We start from the raw sequence: 26,704 nt of genomic DNA, 5'->3' as shown, positions 1-26,704 counted from the left end.
CAGGGCATTTTCTACATTTTTTCCAACTGGGTGGCCTCCAGCACAAACTAGTGCCTGGGATTGTCCCTCCCTAGGTCCAGGACTTCCATTTCCCCTGGTTGGGTTTCTTGAGATTCCTGTTGGCTCATTTCTCTAGCCTGTCAAGGTTTGTCTGGGTGGCAGCATGACTGTCGGGTGTATCGCCCCACCCACTCCTCCCTGTCTTGTGATCCCTTCCCAGGGATCAAGGTAAGGCTGACCAGCCAGCCTGTAGTTCCTTGGGTATTCCTTGGAGATAGAAGTGACATTTTTTTTCATCTGAAAACAAAGTATTGAGAAAGTGCTTTTCGTGGGCTGGTAATTAACATTTGTAATGTGTCCTATGACAAGTGCAGATGCATAGACCATCTGTGCCTTTGTTGATCCTGTGCTCTTCCAAGCTTTCTTCAGACCCAAGGTTACATAGAGTTCTAAGAATCCTGTAAATCAGCTTTGAACCCTCAAGTCCTACTCTGTTTTTCCAGCTGCTAGATTTGAAATTCCAGTGTTAAAAGAGCACCAGAGAGCTCTTCCTAGACTGTGGGATAAATTGGTGCCTCAAAGATGAGAGCTTGGCTGCTTGACCAGCCAGGAGCATGCTGGTCCTTGCTGCTGTCTGCTCTGTAAATACTGCTGTGGATTGAGCAATAATGCTTTTTTTTTTTTTTTTTTTTCCTTTTTCTCCCAGTTCCTTCAGAATGAGTCCCCATTGGCTTTATAATACTTTCAAGTGATTTATTGAATTGCTTATTTCTAAAAATAGTGAGGAGCTTGACTAATACTGCAGCTTAAGGCCAGCCCAAAGACTACAGAAGGACAGTAGGTTAAAAGAGAAAATCTTAAGTGTTTTTGTTTATTTACAAAAATCGAACAGGAAATATAACGTGAATGAAAAGAATGTTCATTAGCTCCTCTGGGAATCAGCTTTAATTGCATGAATTTGTGTTCATGTTTTTCACTGTAGCATGTTGCTGAACAGAGCACATAGGATTTTAATGTTAGCTCTGCTGCTGCTGAACAATCTGTGATGGGATCACTTTCACTACTCTGGCACCTTGCCAAACTTTCCAATCTCAAATGATTATTGCAGTGACATTTGTCTTATTGTATTAAAAAGTACATGTGTGGGTGGTATTTGTTGTTTGACAACAAAACTAATGAAGACAGGAAACTGAACAACTTCTGTTGCTTGAACCTTGAATAAAAATACAGATCTTTTTATCTGTGTTTTTGCAAAACATACAGAGTCTAATTTCCATAAAATCCTGACCCAGCTGAAGTTGATGGAAAAGTCCTGCTAGTTTAAACAGATTTAGGATTTCAGCCCAATTAATTGAACACAAGTGTGAATCTACTAGTAGCCTAAAACCTTTTCATAGTGGTACTAATAATCGTAAAAGACTGTTATCGCTAAACACAGAATCAGAGGGAAGGTAAAATGCCTCAGTGATCAGATACTGATGTGTGAAATTATATCGTGTTTTACCATACTTAATGTATTTTTTTACATGTTGAATAAAAGATTATTTGAACTTTAGATAGGCAGTGCTGTTAAAACAGCAGTCAAGATTGGATGGTTACTTAAATTTTATTTTCTGCTTCAGCAGATAAGGTGACTGATGCCTACATCATACTGACATAGAGAGCAAATTGTACAATCACCTTCTATAAACTGGACTTTGTAAAACTGGCAAGATAAACATTTGAGCCAACCTGATCTTTTGTGTTTATATGCATATCCCTTTAAAAGGTATAAAAAACTCTCTTTGGATCCAAAATGCTTTTTACCTCAAATTTCCCAACAGTTTGCTTTCTGTAATGCAGTGATGGAAAACGTGATTACTTCCAGAGGACAAAAATCTATTTTTCTACTCTAAAATACTTTAAAGAGAGCACTGTGATGCAGTCTTTGCTGCCTTTAGGTCTAGGTCAGTGGTGATCCATAAGACCATGGAAAACCATTCACATCTGGTTTACAGAGCTATACAGAAAAAGCAGTGAAATTATAAGAAAGGTGAATTGGTAGTTGCTAAGGACTGACAGTGATATTTTGCTTCAACATGTGTGACTAACACTGTTTCAGACAATTTTCCTTACTTTTTCAGAGCAGGAGAGAAGTGGCTGTTCTTGCAGGTGTTTCTTTTTCCGTTCTGGGAGGTCCATCTGCTGGAGCAGCAGCGTGGATAGCATAGAGCCCTTAGGGCCTGGGCGCTGGATGAAACAGAGAGAGTTTGTGGAGTTTATGTTCCATCAGTTCCTGAAAGGGTAAAGTTTTTCCCTCTCTGTCCTTCTGTCGTTCCTCCAGCTCCCACTTACGGGCAGTTTGTGCTTGTGCCAGAATTTATTGTGTGTTTTTGTGGGCTACTGAAACAGTGGAAAACACATGCAGCAGTGTCTGTAGACGCTGTGGTGTCCTTCAGTTATGATGTCGTGATAGTGCAGAGGAAAAGACAGGATTTGACAGATAGGAGAGGCATATGAAGGGAAGAGATGGTTAGAAATGGAGCCTTCATCCTTTAGAAGACAGAAGCCATGTGGCAGTTGACTGTGCTTACCTTTGGGCCTGATGGTCCTTCAGGTTCTTTGTGAAGGCTTTTCTCCCCTGAGGTTAGTAAATTGATGTAGTGGTTTGATAGAGAGCTGTTTTCTGGAGCAGCTGGAAAAGGGCGCCTTTAGCCTCTGCGTGTTTTTACTGATGTTATTCTGCTGCTTCCAGGGTAATGAGTTGTAACTCTGTGATACTGTTTATTGTATAGTCAGACACAAAAATAAAGTCATTTTTTTGGCACCTCTCCTAATCTGAACAAAAAACCTGCTACATTGTTTTTGTCTCTAGCTGAACCCAGACTTGGGAGAATCTGCTACTAGAGGCTGTACTTGCTTGTTCTACTCTGCTGAGGGATGGCTGAGGGATCATGCTTTCCACTTTCAAGATCTGTAAGAGGATATAAGGACTTGTGCTTAATTTTTGTTTTGTAATACCTCCTCCAGGCTTTCAGCATGAGGTATCAGCACTGGCCCTTTCATTCACAGCATCTATTTCATTCAGAAGTAAAACAATTGCATACATCTGTGAACTACCTTGGTTTAATTTCACTGAAATGCTATAATTTAAACAAACAAATAAAAAAGAGTGAAGTCCCAACATGTAAGGGGAAATGGATTGCAATTCCATACTGTTTTAAGTGATCTAAGGTCTGCAGTATCTCGTCTCAGGTGGCCGCTTTCAAAGTCTAACAATAACTTTTGACCTCAGAAATCTCACACCTCTTTATCTTAATTGCAAGAGATCTTGAAAATAAAGCCAACCTGGTTTTATTTGCACTAAAAATATCCTGTTTTATATCTCTATCTAGTCAAGAGGAGGAGGGCTTTCAAATGCAGATGAACCAGTCAAGGTTTTTTTTTTACTGAGGCAGCATTTCCAAAAGTTTTTACTAAGTCTGGGGAGTTCCCCACTGCTTCTATAGCTTTTTTTTTTTTTTTTTTTTTTTTTTTTTTTTTTTTGTGAGCTCTTTCTTGCTCCATCCTGAATAAGATTATGAAATGGTAGTACTTCTTTGAGCTGCTGCCGTCTTTACTGATCCCGGACTACCAGCTCATAGATGAGGAGAGAAACAAGGGGGGAGTGTCTTGTACATTTTCAGCAGTGGTCTTGAAATAGTTAAAAAATATTTTATTTGCACATGAAATTTAGCTAGTAAAAGCCATATTGATAGATCAGTAAGACAGTCCATACACAAGGCTGTATTAAGCTACATAAGCTGTTGTGTACAATTTTTAAATCTAGACAGAATCAAAACTAAGGGCAGCAAACATAGTAGGTACTTTACCACTGGGTTCTAGGACTCTTTTTGCATCTTACAAGTAAAATCACCATTTAATAGAAAATAGATATTCATAGGCATACCATAGAAAATACCTTGACATGAGGTTTCAAAACTTCAGTCAGTGCAGTTGGAACACATGGTTTGATGTTGCTCACTACTTGCAGCTTGTAAGTACATCTAGTAATGCAATAGAAATAAGAACAGAAAAAGGTTTATTTGAACTTCCCTGCTACCCCACATTAGCATGCTTGCTTTTGTCTCCAATTCCAGGGGTTTTTAGGCTTCCCCAGAGGTGACCAGCAAGACCCAAGTATACCCACCTCTTTTCTCCTTCTATTCTCCTTGACCAGCCCTGGGCACACATTTCCAGGCCCTCGTTTGGTCACAGGTTGCTCTGGTGGCACTGGGCATTGCTTACGCTGCTTTCACTGCAGGAGTGGTGAGGGGAACCTGCTGCCTGGCAGGAACCCTTCCTTCCCACTTGCAGGGCTAGGCACGTAGGTCCTTGTGAGAAAAAATGTGATAATTGGTTTAGTTAATTTTAAATTCACTTTTTGTGCAACCAGTAATTGGGAAGGCAGTTGTGACTAGCCATTCCTGGCCTGCAAGTGCTGCTAAAAGTGTGGTGGAGTAGCAGGCACTCAGGGGTAAGCGTGCTTGGCAAAGATTGAAGGAACAGAATTCCTAAATAAAAAATGAACTTGTTTTTTGCAACTATGACCCTCCACTTTCCTCCTGTTTAAGGCTTTCCAAGGTCGCATCTATATTTTTAGATGTTTGGAGGCGACATGTTTCTCAGGCACTTATTTATTTAAGAAAAGGAAAACAGGGCTGAAATAGCTCTGCTGAGATCCTGCCACCGATGCCAAGCCTGAGGGCCAATGTCCAGTTGGAACCCAGGTAGCCGAGTTTGCAGGGCAGGGACTGCAGGTCACACCCCTTTGTGTGCAGCATAGCCAGGACACAGAACACAGAGTTATTTGAGACTGAAACATTGCAAGCAAATTTTGAAGATTCACACTTTCAGTAATTGGTATTAAAATTTGGTAACTGTTACTAACTGGTGTCTGATAATGTTAGAAGTTACGTCATGTACTTTTCTGTGAGGAACTTACTATGCCTGCGTATCCAATGGGAAAGAAAGCTACCATACTTCCACATCCATTTGATGTGGTGGAGAGAAAAAGGCACAAATATCTCTGAATAGTTTTCTTCAGACTTGAAAATGGTGTATGGGAAGGACCATGAATTCTGAGTGTTCCTTGCTGTCTCCACTTGTAATCTTAGTAAGACCTTTTTGTCCAGTTTTAATAAGATTTATGCTTCCTGTGCCAGTTAGTGTGGTATTTTGGATGGCAAAAGTTGGGGTGGTGGTTTTATTTGGGGTACAACAGGTATCTGACTGGGTACTGGATTTTAAATGTGGGAGTGAAATTTTCTGTCATTCATCTGGATATATTCACTAAAACTCAGGAATACCTTAAACTGGTGCTGGGATACGTGCGGTTTGTGGATGAGTTCGGTTTAGCCAGATAGGTGCTGACATACATGTGAGGATGATGGGAGGGTAGAAACTTCTTGCTGACTCCAGTTCTTGCTGCATAACACTCTGTTGTGAATCCAGGCAACTTAAAATGCTTAGAATTGTGTTTTAATACATAGAAAATATATTCTATGACTGGTTTTCTATATTCAGTCAAATGAAGATAGGGACTTTGTTCTAGCCTGGTTGAAGATGAATAGTACATTACTGTACATTAATGTGTACTATATGTTGTAAAGAACACTTTCAGTGACCTTAAAATGCATTATCTTCTATTGTTAGAGACCAACAATTTATAAATGCTTAGAGTCATTAGATTGATGTGATTTTGTATAATGAGCAACTGCTGGTGAAGTGAGTAATTAAATGCAAAGTATACTCGAAAATGTAATAATACATTGAAATTCAGGGCAGATTATTTCCAAGCATCATTATGAGAATCTGTCTTATCTCTTTGTGTTTCAGTATGAATAGAGATTTCTGGCAAAATGGAAATTTGATGCATTCTTTCCTTCCAGTGAGGACACTGTTTTAGAATGTCAAAATTAGAGCCTTTTTATGTAAAAAAAACCCTTCTGTTACAGGAACCTGAGCTGAAAATACTGTATGAAGCAGTATGAGTGAACCAAAATCTTTCTCCTTCCAGGGATTTAAATTAAATGTTTTTTTACTTGCATTTAATTTTGGTAGCAGGTTTGATGTTTCTCATTTTTCTTGTTGCATTTTGTTGTGAGCTTTATTCCTGATTTCTCTCTTGTTGAGAAAAATGGCTTATCCCTGTCCCTAGAGCATTGCCTGGCTGTTCAGGCTGGCCTGAAAAGGGCCTTGCAGTTATTGAGCTCTTGGTTTGGCCGGACATTTTAAATGTATGTCATGTTACATATACACATTTCATTCTCATTTCCCATTAACATGCTAGGCTGAAATAAATTGATTCCTTCTTTCACTTCCTCATTGAGCTGCCTGCTTGTTCTGCAATGGATCAAAAATGTTGCTAAAGCCTTGTTTAATTAAAAAAAAAAAATTCTAGGACTTTTGTTTTCTTTCCAGTTGAGAGTTTTATTGGCAGTCCCAAACGCTTAGGATGATTACATCTGTTTCAGAAAATGGAAAGAGGTGGTCACAAAGCCAGAATCAAAAAACTATTTATGAAAAGCAGCAGAGTTATACAGCAGGTTGGCTGGTGCTAAACCCTCTGTAGCTAATCTGTCTAATCTGGTGTTTTTTAATTGATGTTTAATCTGAAGAGTTTTTTGATGGAATTAGATCAACTGATTACATAGTAAATCTGATGGAAATCAAAAATCCACATCCAAAACTGTGTCTTTATCAGCTACATAGTGTAAATATTGTGCATAGGCCTAGGACTCACTGTTAAATTTATGTATCTATTGACAATGCAAATAGCCAGAATTGGAGCAGTGAGTTGGAGATCGCTGGTAGGGTGGGGTTTTTTGATGTGTTTTCTAATTAGCACATTACACCCCCCCACACATACTACCACCCCCAACCCTGCCATCCTCACTCTGGAAAACAGTCTGGTGTGACTTGTGAGGGATGTTGGTTTTGGAGTGAAGTGACACCGGAGTTGAGTCCGCTATAAGTGGTCTGTAAGTGAAGTAAAGGAAATACAGCTTTATGGATTGAGGGAGAAAAAGAAGTTTGTACAAAAATGGAAACATGACAGTGGCTTCAGGATTATTAAGATAAGGTGGGATTTACTCTAAGCTAGTTTCCCAAAATGTATTTCCACTAGTGTGGGAGCTATAGGGTGCTTTGGATACAGTCAGATTTTTTACAGATACTTGCCTCACCCATATAAAATTGGTTTTTAGAGGTACTTCTTTGCTGTTATTATAAAATTAGCTTTGTTATCTATATGAGCAAAACATAATGGCACAAAATAGGCCACAGTTGGAAGATTATTTACTTTACACAGTCCTCTAAGATTCAAAGTATGCATGAAGGGGACATGCTCAAATTTCCATATGTCTTAGTCCTTCCAGATCCCAGCAGACATTATGAGGAGAAAAGAAGTTAGCCAGTATTCCCCCAGAAGGTTAAGGGGGCCTGCTTTCACTGCTGTGCTGCCTGACAGTGAGCTGCAAGCCTCTCTGTGCCGTGGCTGTGATTTCAGGCCTGTTTCTTGGCAGGCAGATGCAGTCACACCTGTGGTAAGATCTTCTTCATCTGGTGTAGCTTCATGGAAGGTGCTGCATCGAGTCACAGGGAGGTGGGAGGCAGTGCTCTCTTGTGCTGGGCAGCTGCCATGTGGAAATCAGCCCTTGAGTTGGCAGCAAAGTAGGCATGGTATGTGGTGTTGCAATTCTTTCAAGTAGTTTGCTGTATTTCCATCTGTCTGTGTAGTCTATTACAAAGCCTGTTAAAAATGACATTTTTATTCCTGCTGTGCCCACCTGAATCCCCAGGTTCTGCACCAAAAAAAATAGGAAATTTGAAAGAACATGGGTAGGAGTCTGTTTTCACATTTGGAGATGTATTTTCATACAGTTGGTTCACCTAGAGGCAAATAATGCTAATATTCTTGGGAGTTTAATGTTTTGCATTGTATAGGAAACACAGATATCTTAATGGCTGTTAAATGCTAGTGAACTATTTGAAAATAATAACTCCAGTTTTTAAGCAGCAGTGTACCATATGTAAGGGAAGATGATGAAGTCCAGTCAGGTTATGCTCAAGGGCTGATGTACAAAATCTGTCAAATCTGACTCTCTTTGTTTCCATATAAATGTGATAGCTCCACTTATTCTAGTGTTTGCTGTTCCTTTGAACAGGCAATTCAATGCCTGAGTTGTCTTTTTGATCAATAATTTTTTTTGCTGTTCAGGTAAAATGCAAGCTGAAATTTAACTGAAATTGGAGGAGACTGAGGTTTGACTGTAATGTCAGCATCTTACCAGGATGTGCTCTTGGGTAGGGCAAAAATTGACTGCACATAAGTTAAGGCCTAAACTACTGAAAAATTGCAGCCTGCACATCATTTGTGAGGAATAGTGAAAAACTTCTTTAAATTCCTCAGTTTGGGTCAGTGTCAAGCACGCTCATTTTGGGCAGGACTTACATTGCAATGTGTGGTCTTGATGTGGAGTTCAGGACCAGCAATTTGGTTATGACAAAATACCACCATGTAAAATTTTCTATAGGAAGGTTAAGGTAGGTTTTACAATAAAAAATCAATAATATACTGCTGAAAATAGCAACTGTGCTAATCATTTAACTGTCACATGGGTTATTAAACTTTGTCATTTAATAATAACGAAGCAAGCTTTTAAGTAAAACCCTTAACTTAAAAGTAAAACCATCAATCTAAATATATACCATTGTCTTGACAACTTCAAAACAGAAATTGAAAGGCTTTCTTCATAAAGTTTTTACTTAGAAACCAAAGCACGAAATGGTTTTCAGTTTTTGCAGGATTACTGAAGGAATAATGCCACATCAGACCTCAGCTGTGGCACTGCCCCGTGCTTGAGCTCCGTTGGGGAAGGCTTGGGTAATGTGGTTGTTTCCTAGGAGCAGAGTATCAGAAGTTTCTCTTGCCCAATAGTGATGGGGGGTAAATTGACAAATGCAGGTGGAGGTAACTCCAGGGAGAAACAAAGCTAGTTTTCTTAATTTACAGTGTTTTATAGCTTCTGTTTCTGTGACTGAACTTCCAAGTGATGTTGATTGCCTGAGGCCAGGTTGTAAAGGACTGTTGAAAGTAAGCTGAAGGTTGCTAATGGCTTAAGGGTGAAAATACACAGTGAATTGCATAGAAAAACAGCCTGTTTTCAAGTGCCTTGTATGAGTGATAATTCATCAAGTGCATGGAAAAGACAGAAGTTTTACCAGCAGTTGATACTGGAGGCAATAAGATGGCAGATTTGGAGGTATGATGACAAGAAAAGCTGAACCATTAGGAAATAATGTAATTGTGGAATTTGAGAACAGCAAAGGATGGAGAAATGTGAAGTATTGTAAAGAAGCTGAAATAAAATGGTGTTGAAGTCTTACCTTCTGTCTGTCTGTGAGACAGGCCTAGACAAGTTGGACTAGGTCTTCCATAGAATTTTTGCTGAAACATTCTGGACTTGAAGGACCACCACAAAACTCAAGTGGATAAAAGCATATGAAGGATCTATGAAAAAAAAAATTATGGATAAAATATGACTGTACAGTTAACTGTCTGGAAAGATGTATTGGAAATTGTCTGTATTATCTTTGAACTATGAGTGCTGGTGAAGCAGACCTTGAAATCAGAGGTGTCCTGGTCATTAATCCATGTGTTTGCCAGGAAGTGAGAAACCTGATCATTCAAATGACTATGTCCCTCAGCACTCCTCACATCAGTGGCTGCTTGTGTAGGTGGTTGGATTTCCAGGAAAAGGCACCATACACTTCCAGACAGGGCAGATGTCTCAAGTGGAAATGGCTTCCATAGACATGGTTGAATTACAACAGAAAAGCTGCATGTGGAGTAGGAGAAAGCTACTGGGGAAAGCCCACCAAGGAAAAGTCTTGGTTTTCTCTCATGATCACCTGCTTCTAAAGCAGAAAAGATTCTTTACATGCAGTCACTCCTAAGGGAAAGTTTAGAAGGAAGTTAGTATTTCCAAGCATCTATTGAAAACTGAAGGAGAGGAAGAGAGTTAGTCTAAGTGTTGGATTTGGTCTTGTGCTTTTCCTGGCCATTGGCTGAAGAACCTAAGCTGCTTCCACAGTCTGAACATTTGCTCTGTGATTTTTGTCTTCCTCACTTCCATATGCATGCATGAGCCTGTCTATTAATTGTGGCATTTTGACACATGAAATGTCTTTGAACTGGATATGGATAAATTTCAGATATAAGAATAGATTATCTGCTACCACAGTACAAGTATTCTGCTGTTTGTGGTTTCAGCTTTATTTTACAGCTGTAGTCTGAGCTTGCAACCTTCTATCATCACTGCTTAGGTCTGTAAAGAAAACTCAGCAATGTATGGCACAATATATTTGCTGAAACTGAGTAAAATCATACAATTTTGTAAAGAGAAGACATAAATACCTTTTATTCTTTGGTAAAGTCATGCACTTAGTCCATTAAAAGAATAATTAAAACCATCGTGATGAAAGCTGAGTTCAGTCTGGCATTTTAGAAAAGGAAATGAGGGAGGCTGTCCCTCACCCATGCTCTTGGCACTTTCTACTCTAAGGGTTGTAGAAGGTAGGGAGGCAGCTGCTGATGCTGCTTCCTACTTGTGCACATCAGCACCCCTGCCATGCACAGCGGGTGGAGCTGCTCCTGCCCTGCCCAGAGCCATCCTGTGCACCGGATGAGGTGGAAATCCTGGGCAGGGAGGGAGGGAGGTGTGGTCATGCAAGGGAAGACCATGCAGCAGTGGAGAGGGTGGAATTCAAGTCTTACATAAACCCTTGTTTGGCATTACATAATTTCTAGGGGCTGGATATTGGACTTGGGTATTTTCAGGCTTTTTTGTTACTTCAGTGCATTACTTCTAAATCAGCTTTAATGAAAATTGAAGTCAGCTCATCATTTCAGTTTCTCGGAGATTCTCAGGCACTCAAAATAAGGCTTATTTTGAGTAAATCTAAGAAGGTTTTTTTTACAAAATCATTAAATCAGAATTCAGTTTGTGTTGTTTATATGTTTTCTCCTAATTCTGTGTGATCACATGCTGACTGTTTTGTCTTCCAGGCAGATTTTCTTGGTAATGTGTCATCTGTTTGTGTGTGAAGAAGTGTAAAGTGTCTAATTCTTTCTACTGTTTACATTCATAGAGTAATAACTCTTGTTTTGTTCTTGAAGCAACAGTAAAAGCCCCTTAGTGGAAGCACTAGAAACAATTAAATCATCACTCCTAAATAGTTATGCATTAATGATGTGATACACTACAGAATACAGCAAAATTACTTTGGCAAGTATGTCTTTCCTGTGAACTTAAAATTGCTTGCACCATTTTTATAATTGCCAAGGTTTAAAATCTACAAACAGAGATCTGTGGAGAGAGGAATATAATTTAATGCATAAATATATGCACAAATTATTGATTAATTTTTTTTGGATGATGAAAAGGAGGAATAACTTGGAAGAGTTGATGTAGGAATTTCAGTTTATTGTTGCTGTTACTATCTGAGGACAATACAACTTGGATAGCTCCGCTGTAACGATCAGCAATAATTTACAAATATTTTAAAATCCAGTTTGCCAGCTCTAGAAGGCACCTGGATTTCTCCAAGAAAGTGCATGTGTGTAGAAGTACCTCTGCTTAAGGCAGGAGAAGCTGCTGCTTTGTTAGGCTGTGTTTTGCTTGGCTGTTTGGGTTGGTTGGCAGGGTCGCCTCACAAGGTTGGTGTGAAGCTGGGGAAGTGTAGCTGGCCAAGGAAGGGATTTCACAGAAGAATCTAGGTCCTGTGCTTTGTTTTGCTTGCTGGGAAGATGGAGTGGCTTATTCTGATGAGTCTTCAGGGTCTTCCCTGCAAAACTGCAATAGTTTGCTTTTTAAACACCAACACATTGTATTCCAAAGTGGTAGTGCATTTGTTAAGACACCTCTTTGCTTGGGAAGTCTTTTCTTATGGGAAGCAGCTAATGTGAAGATCTGGGAAGTGCTGGCAGGCAAAGAGACAAACTTGCACTGCTCCTGGGTGTGTGTCCCTGCTCACTATTGCTGGATGGGTTCCTCACAGAGACTTGCTCCCCTTTGCCTTCTGGCAGATGAGTTGGATCACAGCAAATTATTTTTCTGCTCCTGGAAAACCCTTCATTTATAAATACAGCTTTTAAAGAATCCAGTATGTGGCTGTAGGAAGCACTTTAATCCTTTGGTTATGTTTAATCTGGAAAAATTCTGGCTTTTTTCCTGGAATTTTAGAAGGAAGGCAGCTAGGATTTCTTTTGCGTAGCTATGTGGCATAGATGTGTGCGCATTAAAGATACATTGTTTATAATCTGGTTTCTGACATTCTAATTCAAATACCTTTTTGATTTAACATAAATAAGTTGATAGCTTTATCAAATGGACAAAAATTGATTTTTTTCTTGGATAGTCTTCAACATTTTTGAGAAATTTATGGCAGTTTCAGAATTTATGAAGGATAAAGAAAGGGTGTTCACTAATTCAAATAATTAATTAGAAGTAAATGCCAGTGGGTAGTAGTATAGTAGTATGTTGTTTCCCATTTTAGGAGAATTAGAGGAAAATTTAATAATTGCTTTCAATTTTTCAGGCAGCCAACATCAGGCGTGAAATGACCTTTCATGCATTTCAGCAGGAGGATGTAAAAAGTGACATCAGTCGAAAACTGCCAGACCAACAGTTTCTCCTGTTCACCACAAAGGAGGAAGATTTAAAAACAGCAGAGACCAAAAAACTAAACAGAGCTCATGAATATGAAAAGGAAACACTCGTTCTGTTTGTCTTCTGGAACAGAAACGCAAGGTTGTTTCTTCAAATATTGATGTGCCTCCAGCAAGGTAAGGAGAATTGGGGTTTTTTTGTTGTGTTTTGTTCTAAGCTTTATTTCTTTTTTCTTCCCTGCCATTTTAAGTGGGATATTAGATACAAGTTTGGTGAACAGCGCTACGAACTGCTAAGACTAGTGTTTGTGCCCAGGCAGCCCAAAGTCAGACACAACCTTCCTATTTGAGAGATCTGCTATGAAATTAAAAACACCAGTAGCAGAAAATGAGAGCATCTGCAGAGTAGGACTTTGTATTGCTTTTGTATTGTGTTTGCATTTAGAATGTGCTGCAGCTGTGGTACTTGGAGAAGAGGATATGTCTTAAAGGGATTGTTGACTCAGCTTCACCTTGAGAAGTAATCTTCTAAATTAGACATAGAATCATCTTACCTGCTAGCAATTTATTTTTCAATTTTTTTTTACTGTCATACGTGCAGACATGTTATACTCATTGGTTATTCTGTTTTGCAAGATGACAAGTGCTTTTTCTTTTTCTACTTGTCTTGATTTGGAAAGACAGGTGTCTGCCAGGGAAAGCCAGTGCTTCCCTTAGAATGGAGAATGTAAACCCCCTCACTCTGAATTAGTATAATTTTGAAATTAAGGGGCTTTCAGGCAAAGATATGAGAATAACAGTTCTTTACTAGGAATATTAAAAATAAAAATGTAGTAGTACAAAAAAGCAAACAAAAAAAGAAAACACTGACAGAGTCAGAAATACAACCTGACACCTTGTTGGTCAGGATATTGGTAGCAGTCCAATCAAATCCTCCTGGAGTGACAGATGTGGTTCTGTTGGGACAGAGGTGATCCTGTAGAAGGGCATAGTTTCCCCCTGAAGGTCCAGTGGTGGTGAGATGTCTCCAGTCTTCCTCTGGGAATCCAGTGGAAACCGCCTGTCCTGGTGTTCCAAATTTCAGTTTATATCCAGGAGGGAATGAATGCTTGGTTTCTCCTGCTGGGTGGAGCATCTCACAATGGGATGATGTAATTTTATCAGTCATGCAGTGAGCCTTAATGACCCATTGACAGCAGATATCTCTCTGGAGGGAGGATGGGTCATGGAAGAGATAAGAACACTGCCCCACCTGGTTTTAACAGCTGCCCCATTGACAGAAGATACCCTCCCCCTTCCCCCCCGGGGTCATGGGGAATGGGTCATAAGAAGAGATACAGAAAACACCTCCCCAACTCATTTCAACAGATGGTAATAGAATCCATACTTTTGGTTACATCTTGCATTGCAACCCAAGACACTTGTTCATGTTTGCAGCAGTCTGTCTGTAAAGATCTCTGCTTAATCTGCCTGATAAATTTACTTAGTTCAGTAGAAGGCCTTGCAAGTTTATGATTCCACTTAAAAAATTTGTAGTCAAAATTACTGATGTTTAGTTTTGCAGTTTGTTGGCTTCCTGAAAACCAACATAACGAGCAACTACTACATAATCCAGAACAGGATGACTTGATGTTTTGCTCCAGCTGTCACTTGCACTGAATACATGAACATTTTTAGAGGATTTCCCCCCCAGATATATGTAGTAAAAAGCTATGTATTAAAACCTTGAAAACCTTAGAGATACGTATTTGAGATTGTCACTAGTAATCAACCTTGTAATGTTTGTGTGCCCTTCTCATTCATCCTGTGTGTCTCAAAGCAAATAGGATCATAAGAAAATGTAGGTCAGGAGGAACCTCAGGAAGTCACCTAGGCTACCCTTCTGCTCAAACCATATGTTAGCATTTCCATTTAACAACTCAGGCCATTAAGGTAGAAGGTTTAACTGTATTTTGTGTGACTTCATGAAGATAATCCACTTGAAGTGTAGTTGAGCTCCCATTTTCTATGGATACGAGATCATCCTTCCTTGGAGGGATGATATTTTTTCCCCAATGAGCTGGAAAAGAGAATGAATAAACATATTTAATGCCTTCTTAAGGCTAATTTTGACACCAGTTGTGTGCACAGGATACTTAAGATGATAGGAAATAAGTTCACTTACAAAGGTGTCTTCTAAAGTTGTTCTTTCTGTCTGCAAGTATTTTGTTGGGAGCATAAAAATTGCTGTGTTATGTTGTTGTGTGTTTTCAGACATGCAGGTTGAGCTCCTGCATTTGCAGAATAAAAGAGTGAAGCAGGAAAGAAACCTGGAGTTTATATTTGGTACCATAATAAACATTTTGGTCATTCTTGCTACATATTTCCAGTCAAGCTCAAGTTCTGCTTTGAAGCTGAGGTGAATTATTGGGCCATTTGTCCACAACTGATGGGGAGAGCGCTTAAGCCTTTGCTTGGAGATCTTCCTAAATGTTTGCTGTTGTAATGAAGGGGAGCACACAGTCTCTCTTCCTCAGCAGCACAGTTTGATCTCTAAGTCACATTCTCAAAGAAGACTCCATGCATTTAAACTTTCTTCCCTCTTTCTAGGCCCCTTCCAGTCTTCTGTCTAGGACTATGCTGAGAGAGTTGCGTGTTCCCCAGAGGTGAATTCCTCATTCCTTTGCCTCCCAGCAGGACATGTTGGGTCAACTGTCCTCTCTTCTCATGAGGAAATCCGCCCTCCCTCGCAGATTTGTTATCCCCAGTTGTGGAAGGTCATCTTGAATTAATCAGATAATGTTTACAATTAAGTGGGACAAATAAGGGGTTTAATGTGGTCTTAATTTCTTATTGCTACATACACCCTCTTTACAAAAATCCCCAGTTTTTTATTTTATAAAGAGGGTGTGTTTAGTAATTAGTGAAAGTGAAGCTTGCCATTTATTTTGTTTTAAAACCTTAGTGGAACTGAGTGGAACCCATTTTACTTCCAATGCCAAAGTGAAAGATAAGATTAAATTTGCAGTATCCAACTGCATGACAATATTAAGTGATTTTTGAGACAGAAGTTTATCATAGATTCAGACTCATTAATAGCAGGGGCATATGAGTATGTCTAAAAGAGCTCTGAAAAAGTGTTTGCAAAAGAGCTGTTAACAGGTGGATAAATATATTTCACTTTGACCACAAAAAGAAACAAAGGCCACCCCTTCTTAGCTGCTTTTAAGGATCTCAATGAATAAGAATGGAAATCTTTGTGAGGCACTGTATCTAAACTAACAGTTCAGCAAAACACCAGCATAATGTTTCTTAGAGGCATTCAGCTTCAGGGCTTCCATTATTGCTTATAGACTCTTGAAATTTTAGAAATGCAAAAATAATTAACTGAGTCCTGATGTTCTTGTGTAATTGGTAGTCAGGTGCATGGAAATGATAGTAAATATTTTATTGGATGCAGAATTTTTAAGTTCATTGTTTACATTTTTATTTCATCTTGTGAAAATACTACAGTTGTATCTCTCAATGTTATGTTCTGTACTGGAAGTGTCTTCTGGATTAAGGCAGGAGGAGATAATGACTTTTTCATAATGATTTTTAGTTTTGGAATGCAAGAAATGAAATGACAGTTAACATTAATTCTTTACCTTTTCAGATTCCTTCATTTGGTCATTTTGAGCAAAATTTATCTGAGCTAAATCATGTTCCTTCTTCTGAAATGCAGATAAGCATAAATAAAACTGATTCAGCTTGAGCAAATGAATTATTTGATATAATAGGAAACTTGAATTCTTTATTTTTCCTTTAAATATGGAATTCATTGTCAGTTTTGATGCATAAAGGACTGCAGTCTTGGAAAAGAGTCTGTCTTTGAACTGTAGTTATCTCTGAGAATTGAGATCTTACCTGTAGAAGAGATAAAAATATACTTTTGGTTGATCTCCAGTTCAAACAGCAGCAATCAAACACAGCCAGATCCATGGATCTGAGTAGTGAAAGGCCATTTTGTAAAAAGAGGGTGCTGTGGGACTAATCACCTTGTCTGGTGAGCAGAAGCAAGCCCAGGTCTGCCAGTATTTCAGGTAGCTATGTCTGTAGAGGTCAAGTGTAATCAGAGATGATGCCCCCAGTAGGCAGAGGTGTGGAAGTTAACAGGACCTTCTTGCTCATCTGTGTTTTCTTCAGTTACTTACCATCATGGACACCTAGTTCCAAAGGATGTCAGTAAGAAAGACATGGAAGAGCCTGGATTGCTGATAGAGTGGGTATGAGGATATGAGGAGGGACCCAGTACTGGGGGAATGGCTTCTACCTCTTGGAAGAATGAGGATAGAAGAGTGGGTGGTAGAGAGCAGGGGATGAAGTTTCCTTTTATGAGTTAAATGTGAGAATAAATGTCTAAAAATGGTGGTGGTGTTAAAGGCCTTTTAAGACTGAAGTGTTTTGACCAATGGTAGCTGGAAACCCTTCAGAACTTAAATGCATTAGTGTCAGAGGAGGTCCTTTCAGGTATTCCAGAAGGCACTAGGCAGGCATCACTTTTACCCCTCTGATGGGTAGGTACATTTGAATAAATAAACAGATTTTCTTCTATTAGTCTTCTGCTAGATGACCTAAAAATACAGCAAAATTCGTATTACCTTCTCGATACATCATCCTCCTTTTCCCCAGGCCTCCTGTACTGCGTTGTCTCTGAAGAACAAAAGATAAATTTTCTAAGTGCCTCACTTTTTCTACATAGTTTGTGCTGCTAAAGGACAAGCGAGAGCTAAACATCAGCTGCTTAAACACTTCCTTATAGTGTTAAAATAGTTATTGTGCAAAATACCCTAGCTGCTGTGCTCTTCTGTTTCACTGCTATTAAGCAGTGACATTTGCTATGGCAATATATTGGATTTTGCTATCTTCTGATATTTTTATATTAAAAAAGCTGCTCTGTTACTGTGAAATTAAGTTTTATTACTGTACCTATATTTTATCTACTAATTAGTTTATAATTTAATGGAAAAATATATTAAATAATTGAAATAAATGAAATATCTCTAGGAATTCTCTCCTACATTGTCTCTTTAGGTCTTTGTAGAATAGCTACAGAAAGCTGGGGCAAAATGAATTTCAGCCATGTTTTCTGACCATCATTATAAAGAGATAGTACAGATGGTGATATATTTTGATCCTTAAATGATTTTCTTGCCTGGTCTCTCCAGGAACATAGCTCTGGGCAGCCTTCTGATTAGTGTGTGTTGTTGATCTGTAAGGCCTGCTGGGCATGATTGATTATGCATCATGCATTCCAATGGAAACATTTGCATATTTTCATAGCCAAAACTCTCCAGGAGCCTGACTCCAGTATCAAAAGCAGTATCTGCTTAACTATGATAACCTCACAGGAAGGACTTCCCAATCTGCTTGTAAAGGCAAGAACCTGGTGATTAAGTTGTGCTTTTCTGTTTATCCAGAGGTGGTATTTATTCAAGAGATCATCTTTTATTGTTTTTCTCTGACTGTTTTAGACTTGTCCTCAATTTTCCTGGAGGAGCTTCTTTCCTGTATCTCTCACAATTATCGCTGAAGGGATTGACTGGGCAGCTTCAGAGGGCATCAACTATTTGTTGGCTGCTGAGGATTTTCAGCCTAATTGGGTGAAAACAAAAGGCCGAGAAACCAGGCTGTGCTTTAGAGTTACTGACTGTAGCTCTGTGAGCTTCTGAGCCCTCTAAGTTACCCTGCTAGCCCAATACTTTTCATGGAGTTGTGATATTTTTCCCCATTTTTTCACAATCCTGTAGGTTGAGTACTCCTGTTTCTTTAATTTTGTTTTCCGTACATTCATGCTACTTAGAAACTTTGATAATAGTTGTTTTTATATAGCAAAAACTAGTCCCAGAATAACTCCCATATTTCAGAGCTTCTGTAAAAATTCTGGTAGTTGTCAATACCATGCATTTAAAAGCAGCTTCTCCAAATATATGCACCAGTGAATTACTGAAGTAGTAAATTGTTGCTTTGTTTGCTACACTTGTTTAGTTAAATATGTGTGCAGCCTGATTGAGTTTTACCCAATCAGTCAGTAGAGCTTGATTATATTTAATATTGATGGTAGTAAACTGCTTGTCATGGTCTGCTACAAAATGGTGTAGTGCCTTGTAGGATTAAACTGTTGATAGGGAAAGAAGTCTTATCCAAAGAGCAATCAGAGAATGGGTCTGTAGCATATTTTGAAATAAAAACCTATGTATTTCTTGATGCTGTTTCGTAGTGCTACGTTTCCTTTGCATTCTAGAAGGGCTGTTGATATCGTTTGAGCTCTGGATGCCTTTCATTTGCCTGCAGTATGCAAAAGCAGTGTAGCAGAAACTTATTTGAAAACAGTAAATTTAATTAAATTGCTAATAAAAACTTTGCAGGTGAAAGTCTCAGACATGCTGGGGAGCAGAGTAGGGCTGTCCCATTTAGGGCTGACCACTGAGATGGTTAAGCTTGCTATAAATAAGCTTGTATTTCCTAGCTGATAGCATGGACTCAAGCAGTACTCATTCAGAAGTCCCCACTTCTAAAGAGCCACAGCAATATGCTGGATAGGATCATTTATTGAAAGAGGTGTAGCATTCCCAGCTGTAGAAAAATTTGCTCTGAAAATGTGCATAATGTATCTTTATTTTTCAGTGGACCTTTGTCAGTTCCCCCATTTCTCTCCCCTGTGCTGTGCTGTGTGCAGATTTGACACTGGCAAGGTATTTCATACTTGGCTGTGTTACTGACCACAACCCTACAACCATAATGTTCAATCAGTTGCATCTTCTAGAGGAACCAGTTATATGACCAGTACAATGTATTTTCATCACTTGTCTTGGATATGCTGGATGACCTATCCCACAGGATTTTGCCAACGTAATTTTCTTATTAAAGCACCAATTGTGGATTAGTTAATATTTCTCTTGAGGTATTTTTTTCCCCAGTAATGTTTAAAGCAGAAGGAATATTTATCTCCTGAATAAAGTAACGTGCTCTTGCTATTCTTTACTTGTAATGTTTCATATTTGATAGTGGTTCTCAAACAGTGGAGCATAATGGTAACTATGTGTGATTTTAGTTTTTGAACCTGGTTTACCATAATTGATTCTGTGAGAGCAGGATGTAATTTAACAGTGATAGACCTAACAAGGATGCAGCTGAATCTTCTCATGAAAAAGTGACTCTCTCTTTGGTTGGACCCTTTGTAGCACCTGCTCATCACTTCTTAGTTCACTCTTCCCAGGTTTCCATAGTGTTGATGTTAGAAGAGGGAACTTTAACCCCAGCTGGTGACTTTGGCCATCTGCATTTTTGGCCAGTGTAGTTTCCGCTTTTTTAACTGTGGACTTGCTACCCAGTGAAAAATAAAGTGTGTGAAAACTCAATGGTACAATTAAGTGTGATAAAGCTATGTCATTCTACTGCCTGACATTGGAGTCCATATTATTTTAGGTAATTATTATTTTCAGATGGAGGCTTTGCTTGTGCATGTATATATATATATACACACAAGTATAAATGAGTTTCCCATTTCTCTAGGAAATCCTGTATTCAAGGCACTGCTTTGAAGATTTGTCTTCATCTGTCAAAGTATATCTACTTCTCTTAAAAATCTTCTTCTACTGGTAGACAGTACAAAAGGCAACATAATTTTATCTGTGTGATGGAAATTGCCAACAGACAGTGATCTCATTACAAATTTCAGTGAATTCCTCAAAAGTGGCACAGAGGAAAAATGTGTCCCCAGTCTGCAGTGACCATTAGGTGCTGGTTTGTGAAGAGCTGCATTCAGTCAGGCGCTGCTGCTCTCTGTGTTAGCCATTGATGTGAATGCATGGCTTGTTCTCAGCTCTTCAGTTCCCTTAAAAAATGGAGTGTAATTTCAAAACACTCTTCAACAGCAGGCAATATTCAATAAGAGTAATTTCTTTGTGGTTTGTGTTAGCTGTGGCACAAAAAAATTCCTCTTGAAATGCCATCTGTGCTGAGAAAAAGAAAACAGTCAATGAGTACATGGTTTGTAACTTGTGTATCTGTGAAAAATGTGCAAGAATGGGCTCCTCTATATATGGTTACACAGATTACACACATGATAGCTATGTTCATAGCTATAATTTTATTTAAATGCTATAAAATTAAAATATTCTAGTTTCTTCAGTGGTATCTAATGTTGTATCACTGAGGTTATCAAAAACACAAAGCCTCCCTTCGTGAGAGAAGTCGTATCACTGACAGTTATTTGGAAAATATTTTTAGAAGTTTTTGTTTTAACTCGTTTAGCATCATATGCATGAAAATGTTCATTTTACACGTTTGGAAAAAGGAGATAGAAAGTGTTGTTTTTCTCCCTTTATAGTAATATACTTGCAATGTGTGTACGAGGAGTTAAAAATATTTTGTTTGTATCCCTAAGACAACTACACTACAGTGAAACTCCTATGACCCTTATCCATGTGGTAAGTAAGCCATATAAGTAGTTTGTATAGAAGAAAGGCTATTTTAAGATGTCCTTTATTAATAACTATAAGAAATATTTATTTGATTATTTATACACATCAGATACGTGTTTTGCCTATTACTGTTCCGGTTTTGTGATAATAAGGGTGTTTTCAAAGAAGAGAGCACTTAATCACTTTGAAATATCAGTATCTAGATTAGATATGTGTGTAAATTAGATTCTTCTAAAGAGCAGTTTTTATTTGAAGCAACCCCCATCTTCTAGTGGTTTTACTAATCTGCATAGTTTAATATAGTCTGTAACTCTTTCCTCTCAAATCCCAGATCATTTTGAGAACATGGTGGAGAAGAAGTTATGCTAGACACACAAGATCTGCATGATGCCTCTGCAAGTTTTGATCAGCTGTTAGTCTTTCAAAAAAGACACTATCTGATCTTGTTACTGAAGCAGCACTCAGTAACATGGTATTGCACCTTGCATGTTACATGTGTCACATATGGAAAGCCTAGCTCCATACCTGGAGGAACAACTGCTCTTTAGAAGCTTGCAAAAGTATAACCTGATCACAGTTTTCTCAAACCAACAATAAAAAATAGTTTTTGTTCTTCAAGTATGACAGTCAAACACAATACATAAACAGCTTTGCAATTTTGCATGGATCTCTATTTTAAATTCTACCATAAGAATTCCTGCAGGCAATCTGATACTGTGACCTCAGCCCATCTGTGCTTGGTACCCAGTGACCAGAACAGAGTTCTCAGCATCTTCAGAGGACTGACGGAAACTATCCTTCCTTCTCTCCAGGGGTGTACCAGAAGCCCACAGATGGCTGGACAACTGAGCTGTGTTATCCTATGGAAATAGTTGTCCTCTGCAGCATCAACACCAGCATACTGCACTGAGGCTGCTGCTCTGTTGACACATTTATTTTTTGATAGTAATGGCAGTATTCCAGATGGTAAATTGAGTCAACAGCCAATTGCTGCTTTTAGTAGATTATTCTTATATTGTTGTAAGTTGTTGTAACTGTTGCTTCTAATTTGATTTGGTTTGCTACCCAAAACTTAATGTCATGACTGTTTGTTTGAGGAAGAACAGAGGGTGATATTTCTACGAGTAGCAGATGTACTGTCATTATTATCAACTGTATCATCATAATGCAGTGTAGAGCATGTGTTTAGGTAATGTTTTCCCCGGGAAAACTTCTGTTAAGTACTTTGTAGTCTTAATTTTGTATGTGAAGGACATTCTTCATCCCATCCTGTGTTCCCAAGCTTATGCTCCCTGCTGTGTACGTTAATTTGGGTCGTGTCTTCTGTTTTCATTGTGTATGTCCAATTGATTCCTCTCTTGAAGGCAGGCAGTGACATAAGGTGTTAAAAGAGGCACTTAGTACTTTCCTATATACACCACAGAGCATACTGCAGCTGTCACCTGATGGCTTGGTGTGAGGAGATTCCTCACTTGGCTGAGTGAGGAGGCAAAAGATGGTGAAGAGGGTGTGCTGGGCCTATTTTGATATTTCTTTCTAATGAAAAACGTTTGTGAAAAAAAGGTTTGGTGGCACTTCCTTATAAGCCTGTGCTGATGCTTTAGAAAGAGAATTTTGACTGCTCTTTCCTAGCTTAACTTCTCAAGACTGCATGCTGAATTCATGGATCATTGTCAGTGCCCTCTTGGACTAAATGATTTGTTCTTTTCTCTCTAACAAATAGGCTATTAGTATGAGGAATGTTTATGTTATCTCTTGCTTTTCAGTGTTGCCTCATTTATTTTATGTAATAGTGGTTGCTTTTATGGGGTTCACTGGGCCCTTGGCTCCAAGATTACAGATGAGTAGTTCTCACAGTAAGTGCAGAGTAGCTATTAAATAATATGTTTATGGATGTTTATACAAACGCACGTGCACACACACACACACACATATATTTAAATTTTGGGGTAAGCTTTTGTTTGGTGACATACTTGTGTGGTCATCTCTAGTATCTAGAGAAATGTCTATTTAATCTTTCTAAATTAATGTTTCTACTTCAAGTACCTATCTAGAGTACTTTTAGATCACAGAAATAATAACAGCAGTAGTAAAGATCTCATCAATGTTGAAAGCCCTTTAAAATTTGTCACATAAAAAAAGCTTGTGGTTAGACTTACTGTATTTTGTGGTATATATTTTATGATGATGTTGACAGAAATTCAGGGTATTACAAAGGAATATACATTACTCTCTTGCTAATCCCTGAAGAAATTATTTGCAGGGGAATGCACAATTTTGTCATTTTATTATATTCTGATCTCAGTAAGAAGCTTGAAAAGAAAATCTGCATTGAATGTGTAATATGGGTCTTACCTAACTAGATACATCTTGCATGTATAATAAATCATTAACATTAAAGCGGTTCAAAACCAACCTTGCACATCTTGATTTAAGACATAATAAACATGTCTTGTATTGATCCTACAGATATTAGCTTTGAATTACATTAGGCAACAAATGTTCTTAGTTATCTTTGGTTGGGTTTTTCCTCCTTGGGATTTTGTTTTTGTTTTTTTTGGCAACCTGTTGTGCAGACACCCAAACTGCTCACAGTGGTAATTGAGTTTGCCTGTCATTATTATGGCAGAGGAATATGAGAGACAGCATTTCTGCAGTGAGAATTTGGATTTTAGAGCCAGGGAAAAGTACAGTTCTGAAAAGACCCATGAGGGTGCACTAGATGTCCCACCTACCAGTGCTACCCATCGATCTGTGGGATTGAGCTCTCAGCAGCTGCCACCCCTCAGTCGTGGTTACAGCTAAGCCTCCAGAGCAGTTGTTGATGTTGGCCTCATTTCACCAATGAAATCCCTCTCCGGGGTGGAGGGGGTACAGCTGAGAAGACTCTGGCTCCTCTAGGTAGTTTTTAGTGTAGATTCCTGGTAAAATACAGCTGTTACAACCGAGTTGCAATTCAGCACAGTACTTCAGTGTCATTAGTACCTTTTAAAGGACTGTTGACAAGTTGTTACTTGCCTCTCAGTGGTCTTAGAAGGATGGCTTGCTTAATTGCTACAAATGGATCAGAAACAGGAAATATGGAAGCTAAAATCTTCAGCTGGACTTCAAAACTGAAGACAAGTGGTCCTTCAGTCCTATATTAGGGGCAAATAGATAGTGATTCTGTGTATTTCTGCCTTTCTTACCTAAGTTTTAAAATTAAAGCTTGTCTCAGCTAAATGTATCCCTTGATATCAAGGCAATTTAGAAAGCATCTGGCCTTGAGTGCCTTCCTGCTTTGTAAGATCTGGCTCACTGGGCTCTGTGGCCTCCCACCTTTCACTGTGTATTCTCCTCCTCCCTCTTGTTCTGCCCAGGTTCCTTCTATGGGTATGCCTCTTCTCTAGCAATCCCTTGAGACCACCAGCGACTCTCCAAACCTCACTTTCTCTGAAATACGTGACATTTTCCACAGTCGCTCTTCTAAAGCATTCCCTTTAGTTTTAGTGAGGAAAAGTTTTTTCTTCCACTGCAAAAGATACACCTCAAATCCTCTTACACTTCTGTGATGTATTCTGTGAACCATGTATGGAATACGTTGTATTATGCTTAATTAAGGAATTACATAATTCCCATATTGTGCACTAAGTATATTTGTGTGCCTGGAAAATATCCCAGCAGCCTTTCCCTGCCCTACCACATTGTGAAGGAAGGCTTCTGAGAGCTGTGCAAGTTCTTGGAGGGAAGGAAGTAGCTGGGAAAAAGCAAATCTGGGTAACTACATAAATTAACCCAGTCCTGATTTTTTTGCTACTATTTTCATGAAATTATCAACATTTGGGAGAGAGCAGTGAACAACAGACAAAAGTTCAAAATCTGCTTTTGTTGGTGGGAAGTATCTTCATGTCTGTGAGCTAGCCAAAACTAACAGATTTTAATAAGCAAGGGCAGATGTGTATACATGTTAGGATATGTTTTTACACAACACTAAACCACCAACAGGATAATTAAAATTTGCTGAGTAATGTCTGTGGTGAAGCCACAAACAACATGCACATTATTTTCTTTATGTAAGCAGTGAGAGACAAATTGTTTCCCATTTCTGTAAACAGCACAACCTAAAGAAAACACTAGACTTTGAAGAAGCTTATCTTTCTAACTACAACCAAATAGAACAAAATAAATAAATAAATAAATAAAAGAAAACTAAAAAATGCCAAACACAAAATCCCAAACCAAGCCCCACAAGCCAAGTGAAGTATAGACAGCCAAAAGCCTGGAGAACAACCATTATGAACACATGGCTAATTTCGTCTGTTTCTTAACCAGTTTTGTCAGTGTATATTGCTAAGTCTGATGAGTTGGTTTTGTTCATGCTATACGTGAGACAAAACACACTGAGTTATCTCTAGACAGTGACAGGAGCCTGCCAATCTGCCAGTTCTGCACAAATGTGAGTGGATATCTGTAAGGGAAATCATGTTTTATGGGCTTAAGGGTACCTTCCTTCCTCCCAGCAGACAAAACTAGGCCCTTCTTAGGCTCTTGGGATGTGTTGTTCATTGTAACTCCATAGGGCAGCTACCTGGGGAAGGCAGGGACTGGAGATTGGGAGTGAGCAGTGCCACGGTGTTTACGCAGTGGGCTACTCTTGCTCTGCTGAGGCAAAGGGACTCTGCTGCCGTGCAGCCTCCTTAGTTGATTTCAGTGAAAGCAAGATGCAACCATCATCTGCAGTAGCCAACTTGCAGAAAAAGGATATGGAATTGGTAAGAGACTTTACAGAAATCTCAGTGGTAATTAATAAAGATTTTCCTTGGAACACACCTGTGTATGTGTACACAGAGTGAACTCTTTATGTTAGAGTTTATCTTGATGGCAAAATGGATATGCTGTCCTTACTGCAGAACCTTGCCTTATTTGATAGAGAATTGCTGTGGTTTTAATGGAAAATATTTGAACAGATTTTAACAACCTTAAACTCATACCATGTTCTGTTTAAAAAATATGCCCAAATTCTATCGCTCAGGATATGCATGACTGCATATTTTATTTCTGGTGTAGTGCCATATTTCATGTACCTTCATCTATGCCAAATAATTGCTCACTTACTACACTGGTAGCTTAAATACTGTTGCCTCAGAGATGTGTTTAGAAGATGTGATAAATACTGGCATAATACAATTTATAGCATTGGAATAGAATAGTCATAGGTTAAAAAATCCTCTATGGGGCATATAGACCATGCTAGATCAGCAATATTTCCCCATTTTGGTAACTGTCTAATCTGTTCTTCAAAATCTGTACCTGTTGGCAGGACATCATTTTGAAAGGCAGTCAGTTCCAGGATTTAAATACTGTTTCTGCTATATTTTTTTTCCAATTACAGCTAAAACTTTCATTGTTTTTGAATGCATTGCCTCTTCCCTATACCCCAGTGGGCATGGAGAACAATATAAACCCCCCCCTTCATTATATTTATGTATTTTCTCTGCCATTGTTTTACACAGCGGAAGGGACACCTTATATCCAATTGCTATTTAATATAGGTTGCATGAATAAAGTTAAAAATGAGCATCCCATGAGT

At 38.7% G+C, this 26,704-nt stretch overlaps 1 protein-coding gene across 1 annotated transcript in view; it reads left to right on the top strand.

The window, feature by feature from the left end:
• The window catches only part of ZNF704 (zinc finger protein 704), an 85,310-nt gene that overhangs the window by 6,409 nt on the left and 52,197 nt on the right, over positions 1-26,704 (top strand). Inside the window, 2 exon segments of the mRNA XM_066332692.1 lie at positions 12,622-12,790; positions 12,793-12,868. Coding sequence (XP_066188789.1) covers positions 12,643-12,790; positions 12,793-12,868 — 224 coding nt within the window. The 5' untranslated portion in view covers positions 12,622-12,642.

Source organism: Sylvia atricapilla, chromosome 1 (assembly GCF_009819655.1).
Source record: "Sylvia atricapilla isolate bSylAtr1 chromosome 1, bSylAtr1.pri, whole genome shotgun sequence".
NCBI lineage: Eukaryota > Metazoa > Chordata > Aves > Passeriformes > Sylviidae > Sylvia > Sylvia atricapilla.
Note: the sequence above shows the minus strand (reverse complement) of the source record. Positions and strands in the feature narration are given on the sequence as shown.